At 32.9% G+C, this 22,598-nt stretch overlaps 1 protein-coding gene across 1 annotated transcript; it reads left to right on the top strand.

Annotated features, from left to right (window-relative positions):
* Positions 1–2,792: 2,792 nt before the first annotated feature.
* Positions 2,793–4,034, top strand: LOC100249652 (ethylene-responsive transcription factor ERF038). Its single transcript, XM_010662082.3, has 2 exons — positions 2,793–3,638; positions 3,717–4,034. The coding sequence occupies exon 1, from the start codon at positions 2,856–2,858 to the stop codon at positions 3,564–3,566; it is 711 nt and encodes a 236-aa protein (XP_010660384.1). The 5' UTR covers positions 2,793–2,855; the 3' UTR covers positions 3,567–3,638; positions 3,717–4,034.
* Positions 4,035–22,598: the final 18,564 nt, after the last annotated feature.

Genomic DNA, 22,598 nt, shown 5'->3' on the forward strand with positions numbered 1-22,598 from the left:
GGTAAGCATTCCTTAGAAATGCCCAAGAATACCAATATACTTAACCACCAAATTGACAAAAGCTTCGGAGGGTGTGTCTGGACCACCTGTCCAGACATCTTCTGCTGGGAAATGGAAGGAAGCATCGTTCTCAATTGAGGGGGCGAGTACTTCAGGGAGCTACAACGACTTTAGTGTTCCCCACATCAACAATACCCATGCTCGGCTAGAAATTCACAAACTTTTTCTTCTATACTAAAAACCCTTATCCCTTTGAAGTTTTTAACATCAAATATTTCTTGATATCTTTTTTCCATAAAAAAAAGACAAAATAAATGTTGATGGATTGTTACAACACTAAAAGATGTCTTCCACGTTGAAGGAAAATAATATCTCTATGGGATTTAATTTTTAAATTAATTAAATGGCCACAAAACTTAAAACATTTATTTTATTTTAAAAGGTTCCGAACACCTAATGGAGGCCACGCGAGAATAAATACTAAGTAGTTAAGTGATATTTTCAAATTTAATGTATATCGAGGAGTCTAAGGTCAATCATAAATGAAAAAAGAAAAAAGAAAAAAGAGAACTTCATGCCATGAGGCCACGAGAGAATAAATATTGAGTAGGTAAGTGATATTTTCAAATTTAATGTATATCGAGGAGTCTAAGGTTAATCATGAAAAGAAAAAAGAAAACTTCATGGCATGAAACCTAGGTACCAGGTTTTCGTTGTTGAGAAATGATTCATGATGATTCACGGATGGTTGATATGGATAGGCATCTTAGGAGGGATTTGACCCTAAATATACTAATTTTGATATCAGCCAAGATGTAGGGTAGCCAATGCTTTGACAATTAATTTACAAGGCCATAAAGCATATGGCCCGTACAGACTAACGATGGCATGGAGGGGAAACTTCCTTTGCACGGAGAGTTTCTAGTGCAATTAATATCCCAAAACCCCATCATTTCAGGGATTTGTTAGTGAAAAAATGGATTATTATTCACTCATTTGAAAAAGTATCTTAAATTTTATATGATAATTATTTTCTAAAATGACCATTTTTACAACCCTTTTAGTTCTTTAAAGACCTGACTTAAGATTCGTAACAAACGTCCTTAGGAATATTAAATAATAATAAAATAAAAAATTTTAAAAATTAAAAATATAATTAACACTAAAATACTTAAAAATTAAATAGAATTAAAACAAAAAAACCTTAAAATTACAAAAATAAAATATCGACTTTCATTGTATTTCTATTTCTTTCTTGATATCTATATTTTCAACTAGCATACTTTACCGAGGAGTGAAAGCCAATATTTTGTTTTTATATTTTTTGTTTTTAAGTTTTTTTTTTTAGTTTTTAAGTTTTTTTTTTAGTTTTAACTTGATTTAAAATTTTTAAAATTTCCTTTTTTTTTTTATTGATGTCAATTAACAAAATTTTTATTCATTTTTATTAAGAAGATGAGAGAATTTATATAATACAAAATATAAAATCATTATTAATTAGAAAATTAGAAATGATTTTATTTATCATATAAGGATTCGGAGAATTTTTCCACAAGGATTTGTACCTTATATTATGAAATAAAATTTATAATATATTTATTTATAAGATGCTTTTATTAATTAACTTAAAATGATAAATTAATATTTTTAATAATTTTATTTAATATTATATAGTAAAAGCATCATTTAAATAATAGTAATAATTTGATATATGAAAAAAAGTACATGTATTTTAAAAAGTCGGTTTATAAACTTTTGACCTTATTTTTTTTTTCATATATTTTCAAATTAATAAATCAAAACCAGTATATATATATATATATATATATATATATATTTTTTTTTTTTCCTTTGTGTTGAACATCGAATCAAAATTTTAGACTTTGAGGCTTCAGTACACGATCTTCGGTTGAGACATTTTTACAATTACATCAACCCAAGCTACTTCCTTTCGATCAGTCTATTCCAATGATTTCTCTCACCAAACCGGCCCTTACATTAGATGAGAATGACCCACAGGTAGGTTTATACTTCAATGAAACTGGGGGGCCTTTAATGTATCCATCCAGCATTTCATTGATTTTAGGATGTCTTTGGTTGTTGCCAAGGAGGAATACTGAAAGAAGAGAGCTCCCAATAATTAATTAAGGACTCCAGTTGGACCGACAAATGAAAGGCTGAGGAACAAAGTTTCATTGGCTTCTTCTGCAGAATTATGCTTTCTTCAGCAAAAGCGCGACATGGAAATTATATGGCTCCATCTGGGTGTTCATTTAATCAAAAAGAAATTTTATTTTCAAGTTTTTTCTTCTATTTTTTCAAAGAATTCAAAGAGGGATATGATGAAATAAGTCCAGCCGAAATAAGTGGCCACGGGGGATGTCATAGGGCGGCATGGCAGGGAGCCCACAAGCGACTAATGAATTGAAGCCACCTTTCATCTGAGATATACAGTTTGAAACTAACCTTAGCTATGGTGTTGACGATAGGCAAAAGTTTGTGCCCCACCAACCAAGCCCTCAATCACAATTCATAGGAAGATGCCATACTGCGTGGAAAAAGGGGAAAGTAAGAAATGAAGAGATGCTCTAAATCAATCATATATGGTTAGCTGATGAATTTTGGAGAGGGACCAAATAACAAAGGGCTGCAGAAAATGGTGCCAAACTATCCATCATTTGAAAACCAATTTATGATAGGGCTAGAATACAGCCAAAAGGCTAAGGGGCCCGTTTTGTCTCTTTGGGACCATAGCTTTTAACGTTCACCTTTTTAGTTATTGATGAAAAGGATGATAAAGAGAGCACCTGCCCCTGTGTTAAGATCTAAGAACCCTAACCCACTTCTATCTCCCTATGGAACAAGAAGAACCCAATATAGAGTTTGAGGATCAAAAACCCTCCCTCTCCTCCCCCTCCTCCTCCTCCTCCTCTACCCTGATATCCACAAAGGTTCCCTTACCTGTCACGGTACAACAAGGAACTAGGGGAAACCAAGTTGTGAGAACTAGTAGTAAGAGTGGGAAGGAGGTCAAGGATGGAACAAGAGTGAATGATGGGAAGGGCAGGGCGTATCGGGGAGTACGAATGCGGAATTGGGGCAAATGGGTGTCGGAGATTCGTGAGCCCAAGAAGAATTCAAAAATATGGCTGGGGACTTTTCCCAATGCAGAAATGGCGGCTCTGGCCCATGATGTAGCTTCGCTTAGTCTTAAAGGTCACACAGCTTATCTCAATTTCCCTGAGCTGGCTCAAGGGCTCCCCCGTCCGACCACCGCCTCACCAAAAGATATCAGAGCTGCAGCTGTCAAGGCGGCCACCTTACACTACCCAAGAAGCCATGAACCTCATCAAGCCGCGCTAATGGGTCCATACTCCTCAGGTCCTAGTGTGAGATCTAATATCCTTCAAGAATCATCAACTTCACCAATAACAGAAGATGATGACGCATTTCTTGACCTTCCCGATCTCTTCCCTGAACTACCCGATCCCTTTCTCGATGTCAGCCATTTGGAGCTGGCTGGGACTGAGCCCATCATCACCAGGTTTGATCACCATCACTTTTAACTTCCAAAAGTATGCCACATTTGGTGATCACAAATGGTTTCTCTCTCCGAGTTCATTAGCATGCAAGTTCAGGTATGAACCGAGGGGTTTCGCTTGGTTGGTTAATGGCATGGACATTAGTATTGCTATCTAAAATTCACTTTGTATCAGGTTTTTCTTGCTTAAAAGTGTAGCTAGCTAATAGATCGCCATTTCTGCTTGGTTTTACATGGACATACCTTCATTGCTGCCCTTCAAGTTTTTCACAAGAGGTCCGATCAACCTTCCCCTCCTCATTTGTGAACGTATATGAATAAGAAATTAAACGATCAGAAAACGTCCATGTGCATGAGTGAGGCTGCGGTAGATTCTTCAAGGTTCAATACATTTGAGTCGTCTCAAGTAAGTTTGTTTTTTTAGTTTTTCCCAGAAAATAAATGTACCATGTAGGAATGAAATATAGTATATGAACCGCCTCTTTCAAAGCCAGTGGAAGATCTTTTTGCCAATTTTATCACCCAGAATAATGAATTGAGAGTAAAGAAACATCAGTGAGATTCAACAAAAGCTTGACAAGTGCAGTGTACTCCCCTCTGGCCACGTCATAAACAGACAACAATAAAGACAAGGCATGGGGAGACAATAATCGTCGGTTTGAATGCAGGACTTGTCCTAGTTAATTCACTGAGGAACTACGTACATTTGACCATTAATAAGAAAATGAAAATTCAAAGAGGTGGAACCCCTAGGCTAGTGGTTGCCAATAAGAAGTTTTAAGCCGTACAGGATCTTATCAATCACCATACCAATCACTTTCTCTACTGTCGGCTTCACTTACCTATTCACAACTTTATCATTACCCTTGGCCCCCCCCATACCTCATCAAGACCTTCACACCCAAAGCAATTAGTTAGGGTTTCAAGAGTTAGAGTTGTAAAAGTATGGTTGTCATATTCGTTCCATGGTTATCACTTGAGTTCTGTTTTTGTCCGAGTCCAAGCAATTATATATTTCTATTCACTACCCAGTGGTCACCAGCAGCAAAAATTTGAAGATGAATGAGTATTATTTATAGACTCGCGGAATAAGTTTTCTTAATACATTTGGAACAAATATCCTCATTTTACAATAATATTTATGAAGCATGTGACTGAGTGTGAGTTTCTTTCGAGTACCAAATAATTTTCCGTCCATGATTCTGGCAAGGCAAGTGGTCTGTGCACTTGTTTATAAGACATGCCCAAGATCTTTTGTTATACTGTCAGAAAATTTTTACATGCAATGTGTAGATGAGAGGAAATACCAGATCTAGCCAAGTACTAATTTAGATGGATATTATATAACTAATGTGGATGAATAAGGGTCCAAGGAGAAGTTGATTTTAACGTAGCTACGGCATGATGGTCACCCAGGATGAGTATTTGCCCGGACAACAATCCTATTTGAAAATTTTGGATCTTCTATTATGAAACTACTTAGATTAGGATGTATTCAGTTAATAAATCCCAAGCACAATCAATCTCACAGTGGATATGTGATTTACATAAAAGAAAAAAGAAACAAAGAAAAAATGTAAAAAACTACGAGATCATGGAGACCATCTTTTTAAATTTCTTGTGTGTATGTGCTGGCCGGAAATTTTTGCATGCATGTTGTGATATTTTTTATCGAAATGATTTAGGCAGTATGCATCTTTCATATATATATATATATATATATATATATATAGAGAGAGAGAGAGAGAGAGAGAGAGAGAGAGAGAGAGAGAGAGAGAGAGAGAGAGAGACTTACCTTGAGATCCTTTTCCAAATTTTGCATCCCAATTTCTTGTGAAACGTCTATCTTAAAAGGAATAGGGCTATTTTATATATAGAAAGTAATTCTTCAAATCATAAAAATTGTCTACAGATTTTTTTATATGAAAATGATAGAAAAATAATATAAAATAATTTGTAAAAAAAAAAGTTCTCTTACACCTGAATTTATTTTAATAGACATAAGACATCAACTAGTTGTGGAAATATGTTTTTTGGGTATGAAACTACCTAGAAAGAAGTGGAGGATAGAATATGGTCCGAAAAATCCAGGGATCAATTATGATGCAAAAATGAATACATCATATATGATCAATGCACACACTAGTTATGCATGGAAACTCCTTAAACCATCTTTTCTCCAAAAGTTAAACCACCCGAGGGACTATTTGGCCATAAGGATAATCTTAGCCATAAGGGTAATCTTAAATCTTAAAAAGTATGAAGTTTTAGCAAATCCAAATTGCACAGTACCAGTTCTACATGTTTGTTTATTTGTTTGTTTGTTTGTCCTTTTTTTTTGTTTTTTTTTTTTAATGTGAAAGATATTAAGAGGAGTAATTGCTGAATTATGATCTTTTAATTAAACACATTGAATGGGGTTTATATATCATAAACATCCCAAATGGTTACAAAAAATATCCCACAAAACGTGGTCAAGTCAGTTACAATGAAAACAAACATTTGAATACATCAGAAATAATATGTTACAACAAAAAACTAACAGCTAAAGAATAGCTCCTATGATTGGGCTTCAATACGCCCCTACAAGATGACAATTCCATCTAAAATGCCAATCTTGGAGCGAAGAAAAAGGAACCGACCTTTGGAGAGAGGTTTAGTAAGGACATCAGCCAACTGGGAGTGAGTGTTAATATGAGAAACTTTAAGAGAACCATTACCATCAGCCAAATGGTAATCCAACGCGATGTGCTTCATTCGACTATGGAATAGCAGATTTACACACAAATATGTGGCACTTAAATTATCACAATAAATAGTAGGAGATTATTGAAGAGTGATACCAAGCTCAGAAAGAAGATGAGAAACCCAAGTGACTTCAACAACGGTAGAAGCGACAGCTCGATACTCGGCCTCTATTGAAGAACGGGCTACCGTCTTCTATTTCTTTGAACACCAAGAGATTGGATTGCCACCAAGAAAAAGAACAAAAGCAGTGGTAGACTTGTAAGAATCTTGGTCGCCAGCCTAATCGGCATCGGAATAAGCTCGAAGATCAAGAGGTGGACTGACATTTGAATAAGCTTGAAGATGGAGAGGTTGTGGTCGTTGGAAAGTGAGACCAAAATGTATTGTATGTTTGTGGTAACGGAGCAACCTCTTAGTTGCAGTCCAATGAGTTTGAGTGGGGGCATGCATGAATTGGGCAAGTTTGTTGACAACAAAAGCAATATCAGGATGAGTGAGCTGGAGATATTGAAGTCCACCAACCAAGCTCCGAAATTGAGTAGCATTAGTTGGAGGAGAACCATCATTCAGAGTTAGATGGCCAGTTGAAGACATTGGGGTGGAAGAATTCTTTATGCCTTCCAAATGAAACTTTGCCAACTAGTCACAAACATATTTATGTTGACATAAAAACATGCCATCAGAAGTGGAAATGGCCTCAACTCCCAAGAAGTAGCTCAAAGGACCAAGATCCTTTAGTGAAAAATGATGAGCAAGAGCATCAACGAACTTCTGAATGGACTGAGAACAATTTCCTGTTACAAGTAAATCATCCACATATACCAGAAAATAAATTGTGACTAACCGACATTGATAGATGAATAATGAAGTATCAGATTTAGAATTGATAAACCCAAAGTTGAGGAGAAATGTCTTTAACTCCGTGTACCAAGCTCGAGGGGCTTGTTTCAAACCATAAAGAGCCTTTTGCAAGTGACAAACATGAGTAGGATTATCCTGATCAACATACCCAGGTGGTTGAGCCATGTAAACATCCTTAGTTAAATTTCCATGAAGAAAAGCATTATTAACATCAAGCTATGAAATAGGCCAACCGTTACTCAAGGCAATGGATAGAACAACTCTAATGGTGGTTGACTTAACAACTGGGCTAAAAGTGTCATGATAATCAACCCCAGGGCGTTGATGGAATCCTTTGGCAGCTAAACAGGCTTTGTATCGAGAAATAGAACCATCTAGATTTCGCTTGATACGAAACACCCATTTACACCCCACAATGTTATGGTTGGAAGGAGGAGGTACAAGAACCCATGTACGGTTGCAAGCAAGAGCAGCAAGCTCATCATCCATGGCAGCACACTAGTTGGGATCTTGAAGAGCTTGAGAGGCAGTAGTAGGCTCAAGGGATACAGGAAGTGGATGTTTGGTGACATGAAAATTTGTCTTAAAGCCAGGAAACTATTTGGGACAATGGATATTATTTTGAGAACGAGTTACAATTCGATGAGATGGCTCGGGTGGAGGATTGGACCCTTGGGTTTGGGTAGGTGGTGACAAGGACAAAGATGGAGAGCAAGTATTAGAGGAGTTAGAAGACAAAGGGAGAGAGGAAGAGGAGAGATCATACCTTGGAGTAGCATCACACACCGAGAGAGGAGCTGAAGTCATAATAGATGGACTGGAACTAGTAGGAGAACGTGATGAGAGCAGCTCCTGATTAGGCCGTGTGGTAGTGGAAGAAGATCCTTGGTGCAGGAAAGATTCGGAGGGAGTGGGAACCACAAAAAAAGAAGGTTGGATAGCAGCAAGAGCTAGGGAACACGAAGACCAAGTCAAGACAAATTGGTCAAGATCTGTAGGCAAAGTATTTGAGGTAAGAGGAAATTGATGTTTGATGAATTGGACATGACGAGAGATGTACACACGGTTGGAAGACAAGTCTAAACACTTATAAGCATTGTGGGTGTTGGAATATCCTATAAAGACACAGGGCTTGGAGTGTTTTTCAAGTTTATGATCAGAATAAGGACGCAACCAATGAAAACATAAGCACCCAAAAGCTTGTAACTTATCATAGTTTGGCAGTTGTTGAAAGAGAGACTCAAAAGGTATTTGATGTTTAAGAACTGGAGTGGGCAAACGATTGATTAAGTATGCAGCAGTAAGGAAAGCATGAGACCAATATTTTAAAGGTAGAGAAGCTTTGTGGAGCATGGCCAAACCTGTTTCAACAACGTGACGATGTTTCCTTTCAGTAGAGCCTACATGTTCGGGTATGTAAGGGGGAGACACTTGATATTGAATACCTTGTGATACAAAGTAGGATTTAAGACTTTTATATTCGGTGCCACCATTTGTGTAAAGAGTTACCAATGATGCTTTAAAGTATTTTTTTTTACCATAGACTTGAATTTGGGAAAAACTGTGTAAACATCAGACTTGTAAGCCATAGGAAATAACCAAACATATTTTGTAAGATAATCGATGAAAATAAGATAGTACCGAAAGCCATCAATTGATTCAATTGGGGAAGGCCCCCATACATTCGAATAAACTAAATCAAGAGGACCATGACTTTGAAGTGAAGAAACTCCAAAAGGCAACTTGTGGCTCTTATTACATAAACATGACTCAAAAGAAATTGTGGAATGAGTCGGTGGGATAAATTGGAAGATTATGTTTGCGAATTAAAAACTAAAAAATACGAAATGATGGATGTCCTAAACGATGATGCCAATTGGAAAATGATGTCTTGACACTAACACAGGCTTGTTTAGGAGAGATACCCACTGTGTTTCCCTTGTTAGGCCAAGGACACTCATACACATCATCCTTGTTCCGCCCTTGAGTGAGACGCGCCCCCGTTTTGAGATCCTTGACAACAAAAGAAGAAGGAAAAAACTCAATAGAAGCATTGTTGGCTTTACAAAACTTAGAGACAAAAATTAAGTTTTGCTTTATGGAGGGAACACATAATATATTAGACAGACAAAAAGACTTAGAAGGAGCAGGGAGTTTAGAAGAACTAGTGTGAGTAATTTCGAGGCCTGAACCATCACCCAAGAGAATGTCATCAAGACCTTCATAAGGCTGGTGGTGGGAAAGATTACTTAAATCGCCAGTAACATGATGGGAGGCGCCAGAGTCCATAATCCAATTTGAAGACGACGAGTTCCCAAAAGAGGTGTGATGAACCTCTGGCTGTTGTTATAGGAGCCTCTGGGCTAAATTGCATTGTCTAGTAGATTTCAACATGGTATCATAGCAAAATTGATCTTGTAATGGGACCTTTTTATCCATATTCGTTTGTTCATGCAATTCCTTTTTGTCGTGCTTGATCATGGGATATCGTAGTGAGTGATTGCATTGTTCTTTTCCTATTTGGTTTCGTATTTGTTTTCTTCACTTTGTTTTTGTTTTTGTTTTTTGATTTGTTGGCTATTTGTTATTTATTTATCATGGCTAGTGAATGACATGATTCCCTTCAATCTATTAGTGTGAGATTAAATGGAAAAAATTATTCGTATTGGAGTTATGTGATGAAACTTTTTCTAAGGATAAGTGAGTTGTATCTCTAAATTTGGGCTAACTGATTAATTATGGCCTTGTATAGTTAATTAATCAATTAGTAGCATTTTTGGGTTAGATTAAGTGACCTAAGTCCATGGTGGGCTTAAGTCACTTAAGCTTAGTAAGAGGCTTATAAATACCCCTTTAGAGGTTAGGGTTTCCATGTCTTCTCATTTTCTCTCTATGGTCCAAAGATGGAACCCTAACCTCTATCCTTGAGATCTCCATCATCTCAGTGCCTAGACACAAGAAAGAGTCAATGGGCAGAAGATCATAGTGTTTACAAGATCTATTACAACTTTGGAGTTATTTACATTGATTGGAATCGATTTTTGAACATCTGAAACAAAGGTGTGTGGTTTTTTTCTCTAGATTTATGATTTTTGTGGTATCAATATTTGTTTTTGAATACCTAATTTCCATTGCAATAGATTTAAAAGGCTTATGATATATTTTTATATACCCTATGAGATCTAAGACATGGGAACGAAGTAATCTAGGGTTCCCAATAACTAATATATGAGATTTAAATGAATAATGATAAAATATTACACATTTTTTTAGTATCAAGTATATAGTTGTAGAAGATGATGCTTAATAATAATAATATCCCAAAAATTTCACACACACCTTTTTTTTTTTTTAGTTTTAGTGTCATGGTTTCAAATGTTTGAAGATGATGTTTATAAAAAGTGTCAAGATTTTTTTCTATTAGATGTTGTTTTTGAAAAGTGTCAAGATTTCTATTGATGGAAGATGACATATCTTTTAAATGTCAATGTTGTTGGTGATTATTTAATGATGTTATTTTAATTTTTGGGCAAGCACCAAAGTTCATAAATGATGATGTTTTTTCTAAGTGTCAAGGTTTATGTTATGAGAAGATGACTCTCACTAGAAGTGTCAATGTATCTACAACCATAACATGGTAGTCTAAAAAATGATGCTTTAAGTGTCATCTTATATTTTTCTTAATGCATAAAAAGCGTTGTCTTTACCTTTTTCTTTATAGTGAAAATGCATTAAAAGACAATTTTGAGAGTTTTCATGTCAGAAGTTAAGAGGAAAGACACTTTAATAAAATAACTTTTACTCCTCCAAACAAATTTAGTGAATTGGGGAAGGTTTTCGATTGTTGATAATAGGTTGCAATGGATGAAAAAAAAAACTCCATATATATAAAACTAAAACATGCTACAGAGCATTGTGGAATTTTGAGAGCATTATTATAGGAAGAGAAGTTTGTGTGCATTTGCTTAAAAGCACACCCATATGTAGTAAACCATTCTAGAATAGAAAAGTTATCTTAGGAAAGAGGTGTCAAGGCTATTGTGCATAGTTTAGGCCATCGTGGAGTAATTTCACTCCCTAATCTAGTGAAAATGCTCCTAAAAGTAATTGTGTAGACTTAAAGCTTCATTGTGCTAATTCATTTCATAATAGATTGTTCTTGGATTATTCTAGAAAATTCCATGTTGATGTAGCATGTTAAGACTCTTAAGGCACTGCCACATGTGCCACTCCACCTTTATGAATAATAGGTAAATTGGTAGTTAGGTAGTTTTAAGGTCTTTTGGATAATTTTTAGACTTCACTTTTGAATTTTGATCTCTAGTTTTTCACTACATTTTCCTTTATTTTCTCATACACCAAACACATGTTGTATGCCATGATTAATGGTTGATTGACTCTTAATCTAAAAGAGGATCAAGGGGGACTAAGGATCTATTGGGTGGAAGAGTTCTCTCTAGTACAAAATCTCTATCTTAGTAGGTGTTCGATAAAAATTAATACTTATTACTTAATGACTTTAGTTGACTTTAAGTTAAATTGTTCTTAAGTTGTTAACTTAAAATTTATTACTTATTTTTTTTACTTTAGGTAAAGGTTGTTTGGTAAAGTTAAATTTTATTTTAAATCATCAACCTGACATATTTATCATTATTAATTCTAACTAATATTTATATTTTCACTAATCTTAAATAGTAAATTTATTTTTTAAACATTCATATTTAAAGTATCGTAGATACATGAGATAACTACAATGATATTTACTATAAATGATGAGTTGTGAATGTAGAGTCATAATTGTAAAATAGATTTTAACTAAACATAGATAAATAAAGTAAAAAAGATTTGAGATTAAGAATAACTTAACTATTTTAACTTAATACTTAAAACTATTTTTTACATTAAATTGTAATATTAAGTTATTTTATTAAACATATTTGGTGTACTTGATTATTTAATTTAATTAAATTATTAAGTCATATTAAATCGTGAAGTTGATTTACCAAATACCCACTTAATTTATTTTCATTCATATCTATTGTCAATTGATTTCTCCATTAGATCTTCTTTAACTAGGTACGTCTGATGCTAAATTTGATTGATTAGATACCTACCTTTGCATTTGATCCATTGAGATCAAATTTCAATCACTTGTATGCAAAATTGAAGTTAGACATTGAGATTAGAAAAAAATTAAGCAATAAGTTTTAAGTTAACAATTTAAACATAATTTAATTTAAAGTCAACTTAAGTCATTAAGTAATAAGTATTAAGTTTTATCAAACACCCCCTAAATCTAAAAACAATATATAGTTGTTAATGACATCATAATTATTTTACTCAAATTCATGTACTTGAGTTGGATCATTGGATACAATTCAATCATCTTATTTGAATCTTTCTTCATGAGGCCAAGGGTTACAATTTATAGACTCCATTTAAAAGGATCTCTAAATACATTTTAAGAATTTGCTCAATAAGATTCATCACTAAATCATTCAAATCATTAAATTCTTTTTTATTCGTAACAATCTTTAGTGCATTAATCTCAATTCATCATCTCACTAATACAAATGAATCAATTCTTAAAAAAAAGCCCTAGTAGAAAATACTTGAGTTGCTCCATTTAAAGTTGTTCACATTTTTATGGATTTTTGATAAGAGTATGGTAATTTTAAAAATAATTCTTAAATTTCCGTAGTGGAAAAAATAATTTCAAATCTACAGTAGTTTTTGTCGGGTAGGAGGGAATGATATATTTTTTTTAAACCGTCTCTTCAAAAGACAATTTATGACACTTAAAAAAAAAAAAAAAAATCATCTTTCCAATTTACTAAAAATGATAAATTGTGTCTAAAAGAGACGATTTCCACTAATAAAATAAGAAGTTGGAAATCGTCTCTTGAAAAGGCGATTTCCACCAAAAATTAAAAATAGAATAAAATTTAATATATATTATAATACAATTAATTATCGATATATTATAAAAAAAATAATACAATTTAATATAAAAATATATCATAAATCCAATTTGGAATTAAAAAATTAATTATACTCATACAATTATTATATATATATATATATATATATATTATAAATTAATTTTATTTGCTAAATTTAATATAAGATAAATAATATTTATCTATTATTTTTTTCTTTCACTTTGTAATTAAAAAAAAAAATACTATCAATTTATGTGAAAAAATGAGTTTAAAAAAACAAATTTGTTGTTAATTTATTAAATAATTATTTACAAACTAAATAATTTTGTTTTGTTTTTAATTTTAAATTAATTTTAGTATATAAATTTTAAGATTAAAAATATTAATCTTTAAGTTAAAATTTCACTATAGTAGAACTTAACTTTTTTATGGCCTCCGCTACACGCTTCATATCCCCAATTCTAATGCATTAGACTCATAGTCCATAGGAGAATCTTACCTATTACACTTCATCACTTTACACACTATTACACTACAATTGCACTCAATCAATTTGAAGATCGTTTCCTACACTCATAGCCCATAGGAGAATCTTACCTATTGCATTCAACCAATTTGAAGATGTGTTGTCATTTTTTCTGAAATACTTAAATATTCCACCAATTTAATACTCCACCAATTTGACCGTTTGATGTCATTTCTTCTTACACATTCAAATGTTCACCCTCTATCCTACACACTACACTCATCCTACAATATAAATTAGCTTCAAATTTCTTCATTCTCATTTTCCCCATCTTCCCCACTTGAAACTCAGTTTTTCACTTATCAGTTTTTCACATTCCATCACTTCTATATATTTCTCTTATTCTCTTTGAGAGATTTCTTAGCATATCTCCTCTCTTTCTTTCGACGCTCACGCTTCTTATAAGGTAATATTTTTACTTTATTTTTATTTCAAATTATTTTGTAATGTATAGTTTTTAAATTTATTTGGATTATGTAATATTTGTTTGAATAATATTTATTGGAAATTATTATTTTAAATAGATTAAATCATTCAAAAAATAAAAGATATATTGTTTTATTCCTAGGTAATATTTTTGTCTTTGTTTCATATTTATTGTGTAACGCATGATAGATATTTGTTGTTCTATGTATTTTTTTAATTTATTGGATTTATGGTAATTTTGTTAGAAGATTATTTTTTATAAATTATCATTATATAAAGATAAATAAATTAAATCTTTCAACAAATAAAAATGATATTAGTTTATTTAATTAATATGAAATAATATTATTATTGCTTATGTTTATCAATCAAATAATACGTTTTATAAAATATTAAAATTAAATATTAAAAATAAAATAAATATTAGTAAAATGAGAATTAATAAAAATGATAATAGAATAATTATGTATCTATATATTTTGCATAATATATGATTTAAAAAATATTAAAATCTAAAAAATAGAAATACAACATTATTTGAAATTATGAATTTATCCTATATATATATATTTTTAAATTAATATTAGTTTTAAATCATTGAAAAAATTGTTGTAAAACAATGAGATGTAAAAATAAAAATATAAATAAAAGTAGAAATAAAACTAAAATGTTATTTGATTTATTTAAATGGATATTTAAATGTATAATATATATATAAAAGTAATTGTGTATAGTATAAAATAGTAACCGTGAGTATTAAATGTATATAATATATATTTAAATATTAAATATATATAATATGTAAATTTACATTTGAAATGTTATATTATATACATTTAAATATGCATTTTAAAAAAGAAAAGAAATATATAGTTGTAAAATGTTAGAATATACAATAAAAAAAATGAATTTAGTAATGGTTGTTAGTATTAAATTATTTGTTTGCATATAATATTATTTAAAAATATTAAAATATAAGAAATATAAATAGAACATTAACCGAAATTATGAATTTATCTTATATATTTTAAAAAAATTAATATTAGTCTTCAATTGTTGAAAAAATTCTTGTAAGATATTGAGAGTTAAAAATAAAAATATAAATAAAAGTAGAAATAAAACTAAAATGTTATTTGATTTATTTAAATGGATATTTTAATGTATATAATATATATATATATATATATATATATAAAAGTAATTGTGTATAATATAAAATAGTAACCGTGAGTATTAAAGGTATATAATATATATTTAAACATTAAATGTATATAATATATATATATATTTAAATATTCAATGTATATAATATGTAAATTTACATTTAAAATGTTATATTATATACATTTAAATATCCATTTTAAAAAAGAAAAGAAAAATATAGTTTTAAAATGTTAGAATATATAATAAAATAAAATAAATAAATTTAGTAATGGTTGTTAGTATTGAATTATTTTTTTGCATATAATGTTATTTAAAAAATCTTAAAATATAAGAAATATAAATAGAACATTATCCAAAATTATGAATTTATCTTATATAATATGTAAATTTACATTTAAAATGTTATATTATATGCATTTAAATATCCATTTTAAAAAGAAAATAAAGATATAGTAATGAACAATGCACCATAATATTAGTAAAATAGATTTGCAAAATACATATTGTATATCAATTATTATCATAAAGTTTATTGATGATGATATTCCTTTGTTGATTTTTTGAATAGGTTTGATAATGGATGGTTACACCATAGTGTTACGATATACTAGTGGTGAAATTATTGATTGTGAATTTGGGGTATATTATAATCGTCCTCCTGAAAAAGGTATTTCAATAAATAGTATGATAACATTTGATGAGTTAGAAACAAAATTGTGTCATACTCTGAATATTAATCGTACTTACACTAAGTTAAATATGGTGTTTTGATATCCAGTTCCCTTTCCAAATGGAAGGAGTACTGTTAATTATGTCCCTTTGCCTATTCAAGAATATGGTGATGTGAGCATAATGTTTACTATTGTCGCACAATCTCCTCCTCCAAATACTATTGAAATGTATTGTCAAACTTCTTCAATTGATTATCACCCCATGCCAAGTAGCTTTACTACACCAATGCATATTGAAAGTCTAGGTCCAAGTCAACAAATGGTAGAAGAGAACACATCTTCCCCTATGTATATGCAAAGTTATGATAATGACATAGAACCTATAATTAGGGTAGATTTGGCGGGAGTTACTGATTCAATTGTAATGACAGTTGAAAATTATGTTGATATTTTACTTGAAAATGATGATGGCAATGTGGAGTTATTTGATGAAGATAATGTAATAAGGATATTATGGACATGGAGGATAATGAAAATACAGAAAATGATGCATCATTGCTAGGTGGTGGTGAACATGATGTCCCTTCCCCAATATTTAGAGAATTGAATTGGGATGTAATTAACCCCATGGCTGATAAGGATTTAATAGCATGCACTAGCTTATGGAATGAATAAGATGAATTGTTTAAGAGTTTGCGGTTTGAGAGTAAGGTGGACTTACAATCTGTTGTTAAACGTTATTCCATGTGTAGGAATTAACATTTGATTATTATTGAATATGAGCTAAATATGTGGCCTGTAAAGTGCAAAAAATGGTCTGAGGGTTGTAATTGGAGGCTTCGTGCATGTCGTCGTAAATCTCATGGTTTGTTTGAGATAACAAAGTACATAGGTCCTCACACTTGTATTTACCATAAACTATCATAAGATCACTCACAATTAGACTCCACATTCATTGCACGAGAAGTTCAAAATGTAGTCCAAAGTGATCACACAATTTCAATTGCTGAATTACATCAAATAGTGAAAGATAAATTTGGTTATAATGTTCATTACAAGAGGATTTGGGAAACAAAGAAGAAAACAATCATAAGGATATTTGGTGATTGGAATGAATCTTACCAAGCTTTACCTAGGTAGATGAATATTGTTAAACTTACTAATTGATTACTACTCAAAAAGTGCTTTTTGATAGCCTATAATTAATCCATTTAAACACTTTTGAGTAGTAGTTTAGGCCTTTTAACTCAATTGGCATGTTAAGGATCCTTTAAAGCAATTTTGATCACTTTGTGTAAGTTTTGGTGTTTTTGTTAGTATTTTGATCACCAAAGCAAGTCAAGACTGAGGAGAGCTATGAGGAATCTTGGGCAAAGCTTAGAAGTCATTTGCCAAGAGTGAATCCGGATTGCAAGGAGAAAAAAGCAAAGAGAATCTGCCATAAAGCATATTCTTGATGACAGTCGTAGCAGCCACTTTTGGAGCACTTTCTGAAGTCCAAATGATGCATGTTATATACCATTCCAAAGCTCAGGAAGTCAAAAATCCAATGCTTCAAACGGTGTGCAATTCGAAGTTGAAACGAAGAAGTTGCAGCCATTACAAGCCAATCACTCCGAGCTGAAGGAAGCATTTTGCAAAGTGCTGCGGAATCACCCTTTTGTTGCGAAGTGATTTCGCAGCATTTTTGTACAGTAAGGTGTTTCTCCTTCTGACGATGCACGAACCATGCCGCAAGAAGGGAGCTGGGAACCTCAAGGTGGAAGCCAACTTCGCAGCCCTGTGAAGATAGCTTGGTGTTGCGAAATAATTTCGCAACCCTCTTAGGTGTCTGCGAAATCTCGCAGACACCATTTTTCTCCTGCGAAATGGTTCCTGAAGCCTCCCGAAGTTTGCTACCGACATTGGGAAATATTTTCCATTAGATTTTTGTTGTCTAAATCCCAAAATACTCCTTGTAAACCACCAATTACATACTTCCTTAGTTTTTAAGTTAGTAAAAAGATTAAATATCTATGTAATAATTAGTTTTATATTATGTTGATATATATACCTCTCGGGAGCCTGTTCTCGAAGAGGAGTTCCTTCTGTAAACATTTGGGTAAGCAAGTAAAGTCTATTTTCTTTCTACTGCCTTACCTTCTCACTTTGTATTTTCATTTTATTTCTAAGTTATGAATTCTCTGAGGAGTTTTCCCCAGATAATGAGTAACTAAACCTCTAATTCCTTGGAGCTAAGGTTGCCGAGGAAGGTTCCAAGTGCAAGAATGCAAAGCTTTGTGGTTTTAGCTAGTAATGAAGAGGAAGTGAAATCCTTTAGTGATTTCAATGTTTTTAGTTAACTTAAAACACCTTGGAGTCACCTGGGCCAACACTTGGTAAGGCAAGTGATTTCCAACCATGGAAATGCACTAGTTTACCCCTTGCGAGCCTCTGGTAGGTGACTTCAGGGTAGGATTTTCTAGAATAGCCAACACTTGATAAGCTTTTGGACTCCTAGGAGACATCCATTAGTTATCTCTTGCGAGCTTTTGACTTGTAATCCAAGGTTAAAGATCACCTTGAATGGTTAAGACTTAGTGAGAGGCTTAAACCATTGCAAGTTGCATCAGTGAGAGAATTAAAGTGAAATCTAATTGAAGGAGTCTCTGTACATCACCGGTTAGAGAATTGACTATATGTTGAATCTCTAATGCGAGGAAATGAACCATTTGACCAGAGCTGTGTCTTTTGCATGAGGAACCACCCCAGTGAACCTAAATCTCCGAGGAATGTTTTCTTCCTAAATTATTCCAAACTTCTGTTATGTTAGTTAGTTTAAGTCTAAACTTTTACCAATCAAAGTTTGTGTTTTACTTCTTAATCTAATCTTGAAATGAAACAAGACCAATTCACTTGGAATTGGTATCATTGAATGCTTGTTAATCATTCCCAGTGAACGACCCTAGAGCCATTATACTATAGTAGCTTTTTCTTTGCTACCCTAGTGTATGGTGTTATAGGTAATAAATTTTGTTGATCACTCCCTCAATCAAGGAGCACCAGCTGGACACAAATCAGCTGAGACACCAATTGGACATGAATCACTAATCCTAGGACTAAGGTTGTTTGGAAGACATCAGTACTAGCAGGTTGCAATGGAAATATATGTTTTATGCGTGTGTTCTAGGCTTTTGGGGCATGTGTTGAAGGATTTAAGCATTGTAGACCAGTAATACAAATAGTTGACACTTTTTTACATGGAAAATACATAGGGAAACTTTTGATTGCAACATCAATCAATGCTAATGGTCATATCTTCCCTCTTGCATTTGCAATAGTTGAAGATGAATCATCAGATAGTTGGTCTTGGTTTCTTTATACATTAAGGAATCAAGTCACACAAAAAGAAGACATATGTCTCATTTTTTATTGTCATGTAGGAATATAAGCCCCCATTAGGGATCCTAGTGTTGGATGGAACCCGCCTTATGCACACCATCAATATTGTCTTAGGCATATGTGGCAAGCAATTTTAATGATAATTATAGAAATAAGATGTTAAAATACTTAGTGTATAGAGCTGGGTCTCAACATCAACCATGAAAGTATGAGTCATGTATGACTGAGTTAAAATGATTAGATGAGAAATGCTTAGAATGGTTTAACAGGTTGGACACGAAGAAATGGACTTTGACACATGATGGATGACATCAGTATGGGTGGATGACTACAAATATTGTTGAATGCATAAATAGAGTGCTTAAATAGGCTAAAATGTTGCCTATCACTACTCTTGTTCGATTAACTTTCTATCGTTGTATTTCACATTTTGAGACTCATCGAACAGAGATACAAACTCGAATTGTAAATGGAGATTTGTATACTTCCTATGCCACTAACAAAATAACAAAATAACAAAATATGAATCAAGGGCTAGTAGACACACTATTAATATCTTTCATCGTTCAAATGAGATATTTGAAGTGACAATTGCTCCCCATGGGTTTCATATGGATAAAGGAAACAATATACAAATTGTGAAGTTGAAAGAAAGAACATGTACTTGTAATAAATGGCAATCATTTATTATCCCATGTTCACATGTGCTAGCTGTATGTGCACGTGTAAGGATTGATAGTTGGCAATTTGTTGACAAACATTATAGGATGGATGTATATGGTTGTTGCTATACACCACAATTCAATCCAATTCCACATCACGCCTATTGGCCAGAACCTAATTTTCCAATTGTTCATCCTAATCCAACTCTAGTACGTGATAAAGGAAGACCAAGATCTTCAAGGATTAGGAATGAAATGGATTGGAGAGAACCAAGTGTCAAAGTCCGATGTGGGCTTTGTAAACAAGAGGGTCACAATCATCGAAAATGTCCTAACAGAGGGGAGTCTTCTAATACAACCACTCAATGATATTGTGAGTTCAAGTTGAAAATTTTCTTATTTAAATGAAAGTTTTTTTTAAGATTAAAGATGAACATTGACTTATTTCCATATAATGTCATTGGAATGTCTTGTAATAAACTAATGAAATTATTTAAATGATATAGGGAATACATTCTTAAAGATCTTGGACCTGTAGATCGTTCTGTTCTGTATAATCAAGAAGACACTGATCTTCTCTTATATGATAAGGAAATGATCCTGGTGAGCTCCATTGTCGACGTCGTGAAGCCAGTTTTTATCGTAATAGTGTTTTAGATGCACACATCATTCCATAGTTGCAACAATCTGGATTCTATGGTGTTGCTTGATTATGTTTCATTTCATTTGATTGGCACCTTATTACAATATTTATAGAGAGATGGCATCCTTACCCACACTTTCCATGTACCTCAGGGAGAGTGTACCATCACACTTCAGGATGTTAGCATTATTTTAGGCTTACTGATTGACGGTGCTGCAGTTAACGGTAGCACATGCTTGGCTTGGAGAGAGGTGTGGTGCCTGAAGATAGAGGTATTCTGGACAAAGACTTCGTTTGTCTTAGTTGACAGAGCATTTTCCTTCATTGACACCTAATGCTGATGTGGAGTCTATGCTATGCTATGCTAGGGCATTCATCTTACAGTTGATTGGAGGTTTTCTTTTTGTGAATAAATCGAACAATAGGGTACATTTAGTGTTTTTACCACTACTTGAGGATTTTGGAGTTACTGGTACTTATAGTTGGGGTAGTGCTTGCCTAGCTTAGCTATATCGAGAGATATGTCAAGCATCTTGTATTGATGCACATGATGTATCGGGTCCTCTCATTTTGTTACAATTATGGATATGTGATAGATTTTCCTTTATAACACCTATGTGCTTACATTCAACCCTACATGATGAAGTACTGCCACAACCACCTTTAGGCATGCGGCATGTATTCAACCTTAGTTTTAACATATATAAACACATATATACATAAATAAACAAGTATATAAACTTTTAATATATATTCTTTCTGTACTTGGAGAGATGAGTTTTGTACTACTTCGACGCCTATGCATGTGTTACCCCAGTATAGGTATCTACTTGATTGACTTATGCCAGAGCAGGTGAGAAATTCATTATTTTGAATAATTTTTTTAAACATTTTGTAATCAAAATATTATTAAATAATGTGAGTCATATTTCAAATTTAATTGCAAATTATATGGAAGCCATATACTGATGATGTACTCCCAAATTATTGTACTATTGCCTCGGACTTGTGGTTGACTATTTCACCGCTTATCTGTTTCCACATAGTGGAATGGCATAGATCTGATCATGTTTTGAGGCAGTTTAGGCTACTACAACATATTCTTGAGCAGTGCGATATGGAATTAGGATTACATAAATATGATTTGAGGGGTCGACATGATTTGGATTGGATGAGTACTCATCACCACTATATTCAAAAGTAGGAGGCTAGGTAAAATCATCTTGCTAGAACTGAGGCAACATCTACTTCTTACGGGTATAACCACCCATATATAGTGTGGTATCGTTCTATCACTCATCTTTTTCTCACTTCACATGGATCTTCATGGAAAATAGTGGTAATGACAATGTCTTTTTATTTATTATTCTATTTTCTTCTAATTAGAAAAACATTTAACTTTTTATTCTTAATTCTTACAGAATCGCAGTTTGCAAAAAATACATCTATGGACTGGTCCAGATACATCGAATATAGGTCATTGTGATGAAATTCATCAATTAAGTGCAACCACTTTAGAGGCTATACACGAGGCTGATAGGTTGCTTATTCTCCTTAATGTCGATGATACAGAGAGACAATCATCGGATGAGGAGGTAGTGATGAGAGATGGTGGGGTACAAACTAGAGGTGGTGGAGTGCGGACTAGAGGTGGTAGGGTGTGGACCAAAGGTAGTGGGGTACAGACCAAAGGTAGTGGGGTATGGACCAAAGGTGGTGGGGTACGAACTAGAGATGGAGGTGTACAAACACGTGGAGGCCATATTTATGATGATCCACACTTCCTTATCAATGATGCATCGCTAGATTTTCCATCATCATCGCCTTTACAACATACATGGACTAGAAGTGGAGGTGTACGAACACATGGAGGCCATATTTCTAGTGATCCACACTTCCCTATCGATGATGCATCGCTAGATTTTCCATCATCATCGCCTCTACAACATACTACCTTCACTTTTTCTACACCACTTGACCAGTCACTACATCATTCATCAGTTCCATCCATTGATAAGGGGGTGATATAGGAA

This window comes from Vitis vinifera, chromosome 14, assembly GCF_030704535.1.
Source record: "Vitis vinifera cultivar Pinot Noir 40024 chromosome 14, ASM3070453v1".
Classification (NCBI taxonomy): domain Eukaryota; kingdom Viridiplantae; phylum Streptophyta; class Magnoliopsida; order Vitales; family Vitaceae; genus Vitis; species Vitis vinifera.

What these genes read in the sequence shown, in the direction of transcription:
- LOC100249652 (XM_010662082.3), top strand. Translation starts at nt 2,856, where the DNA reads ATGGAACAAGAAGAACCCAATATAGAGTTTGAGGATCAAAAACCCTCC.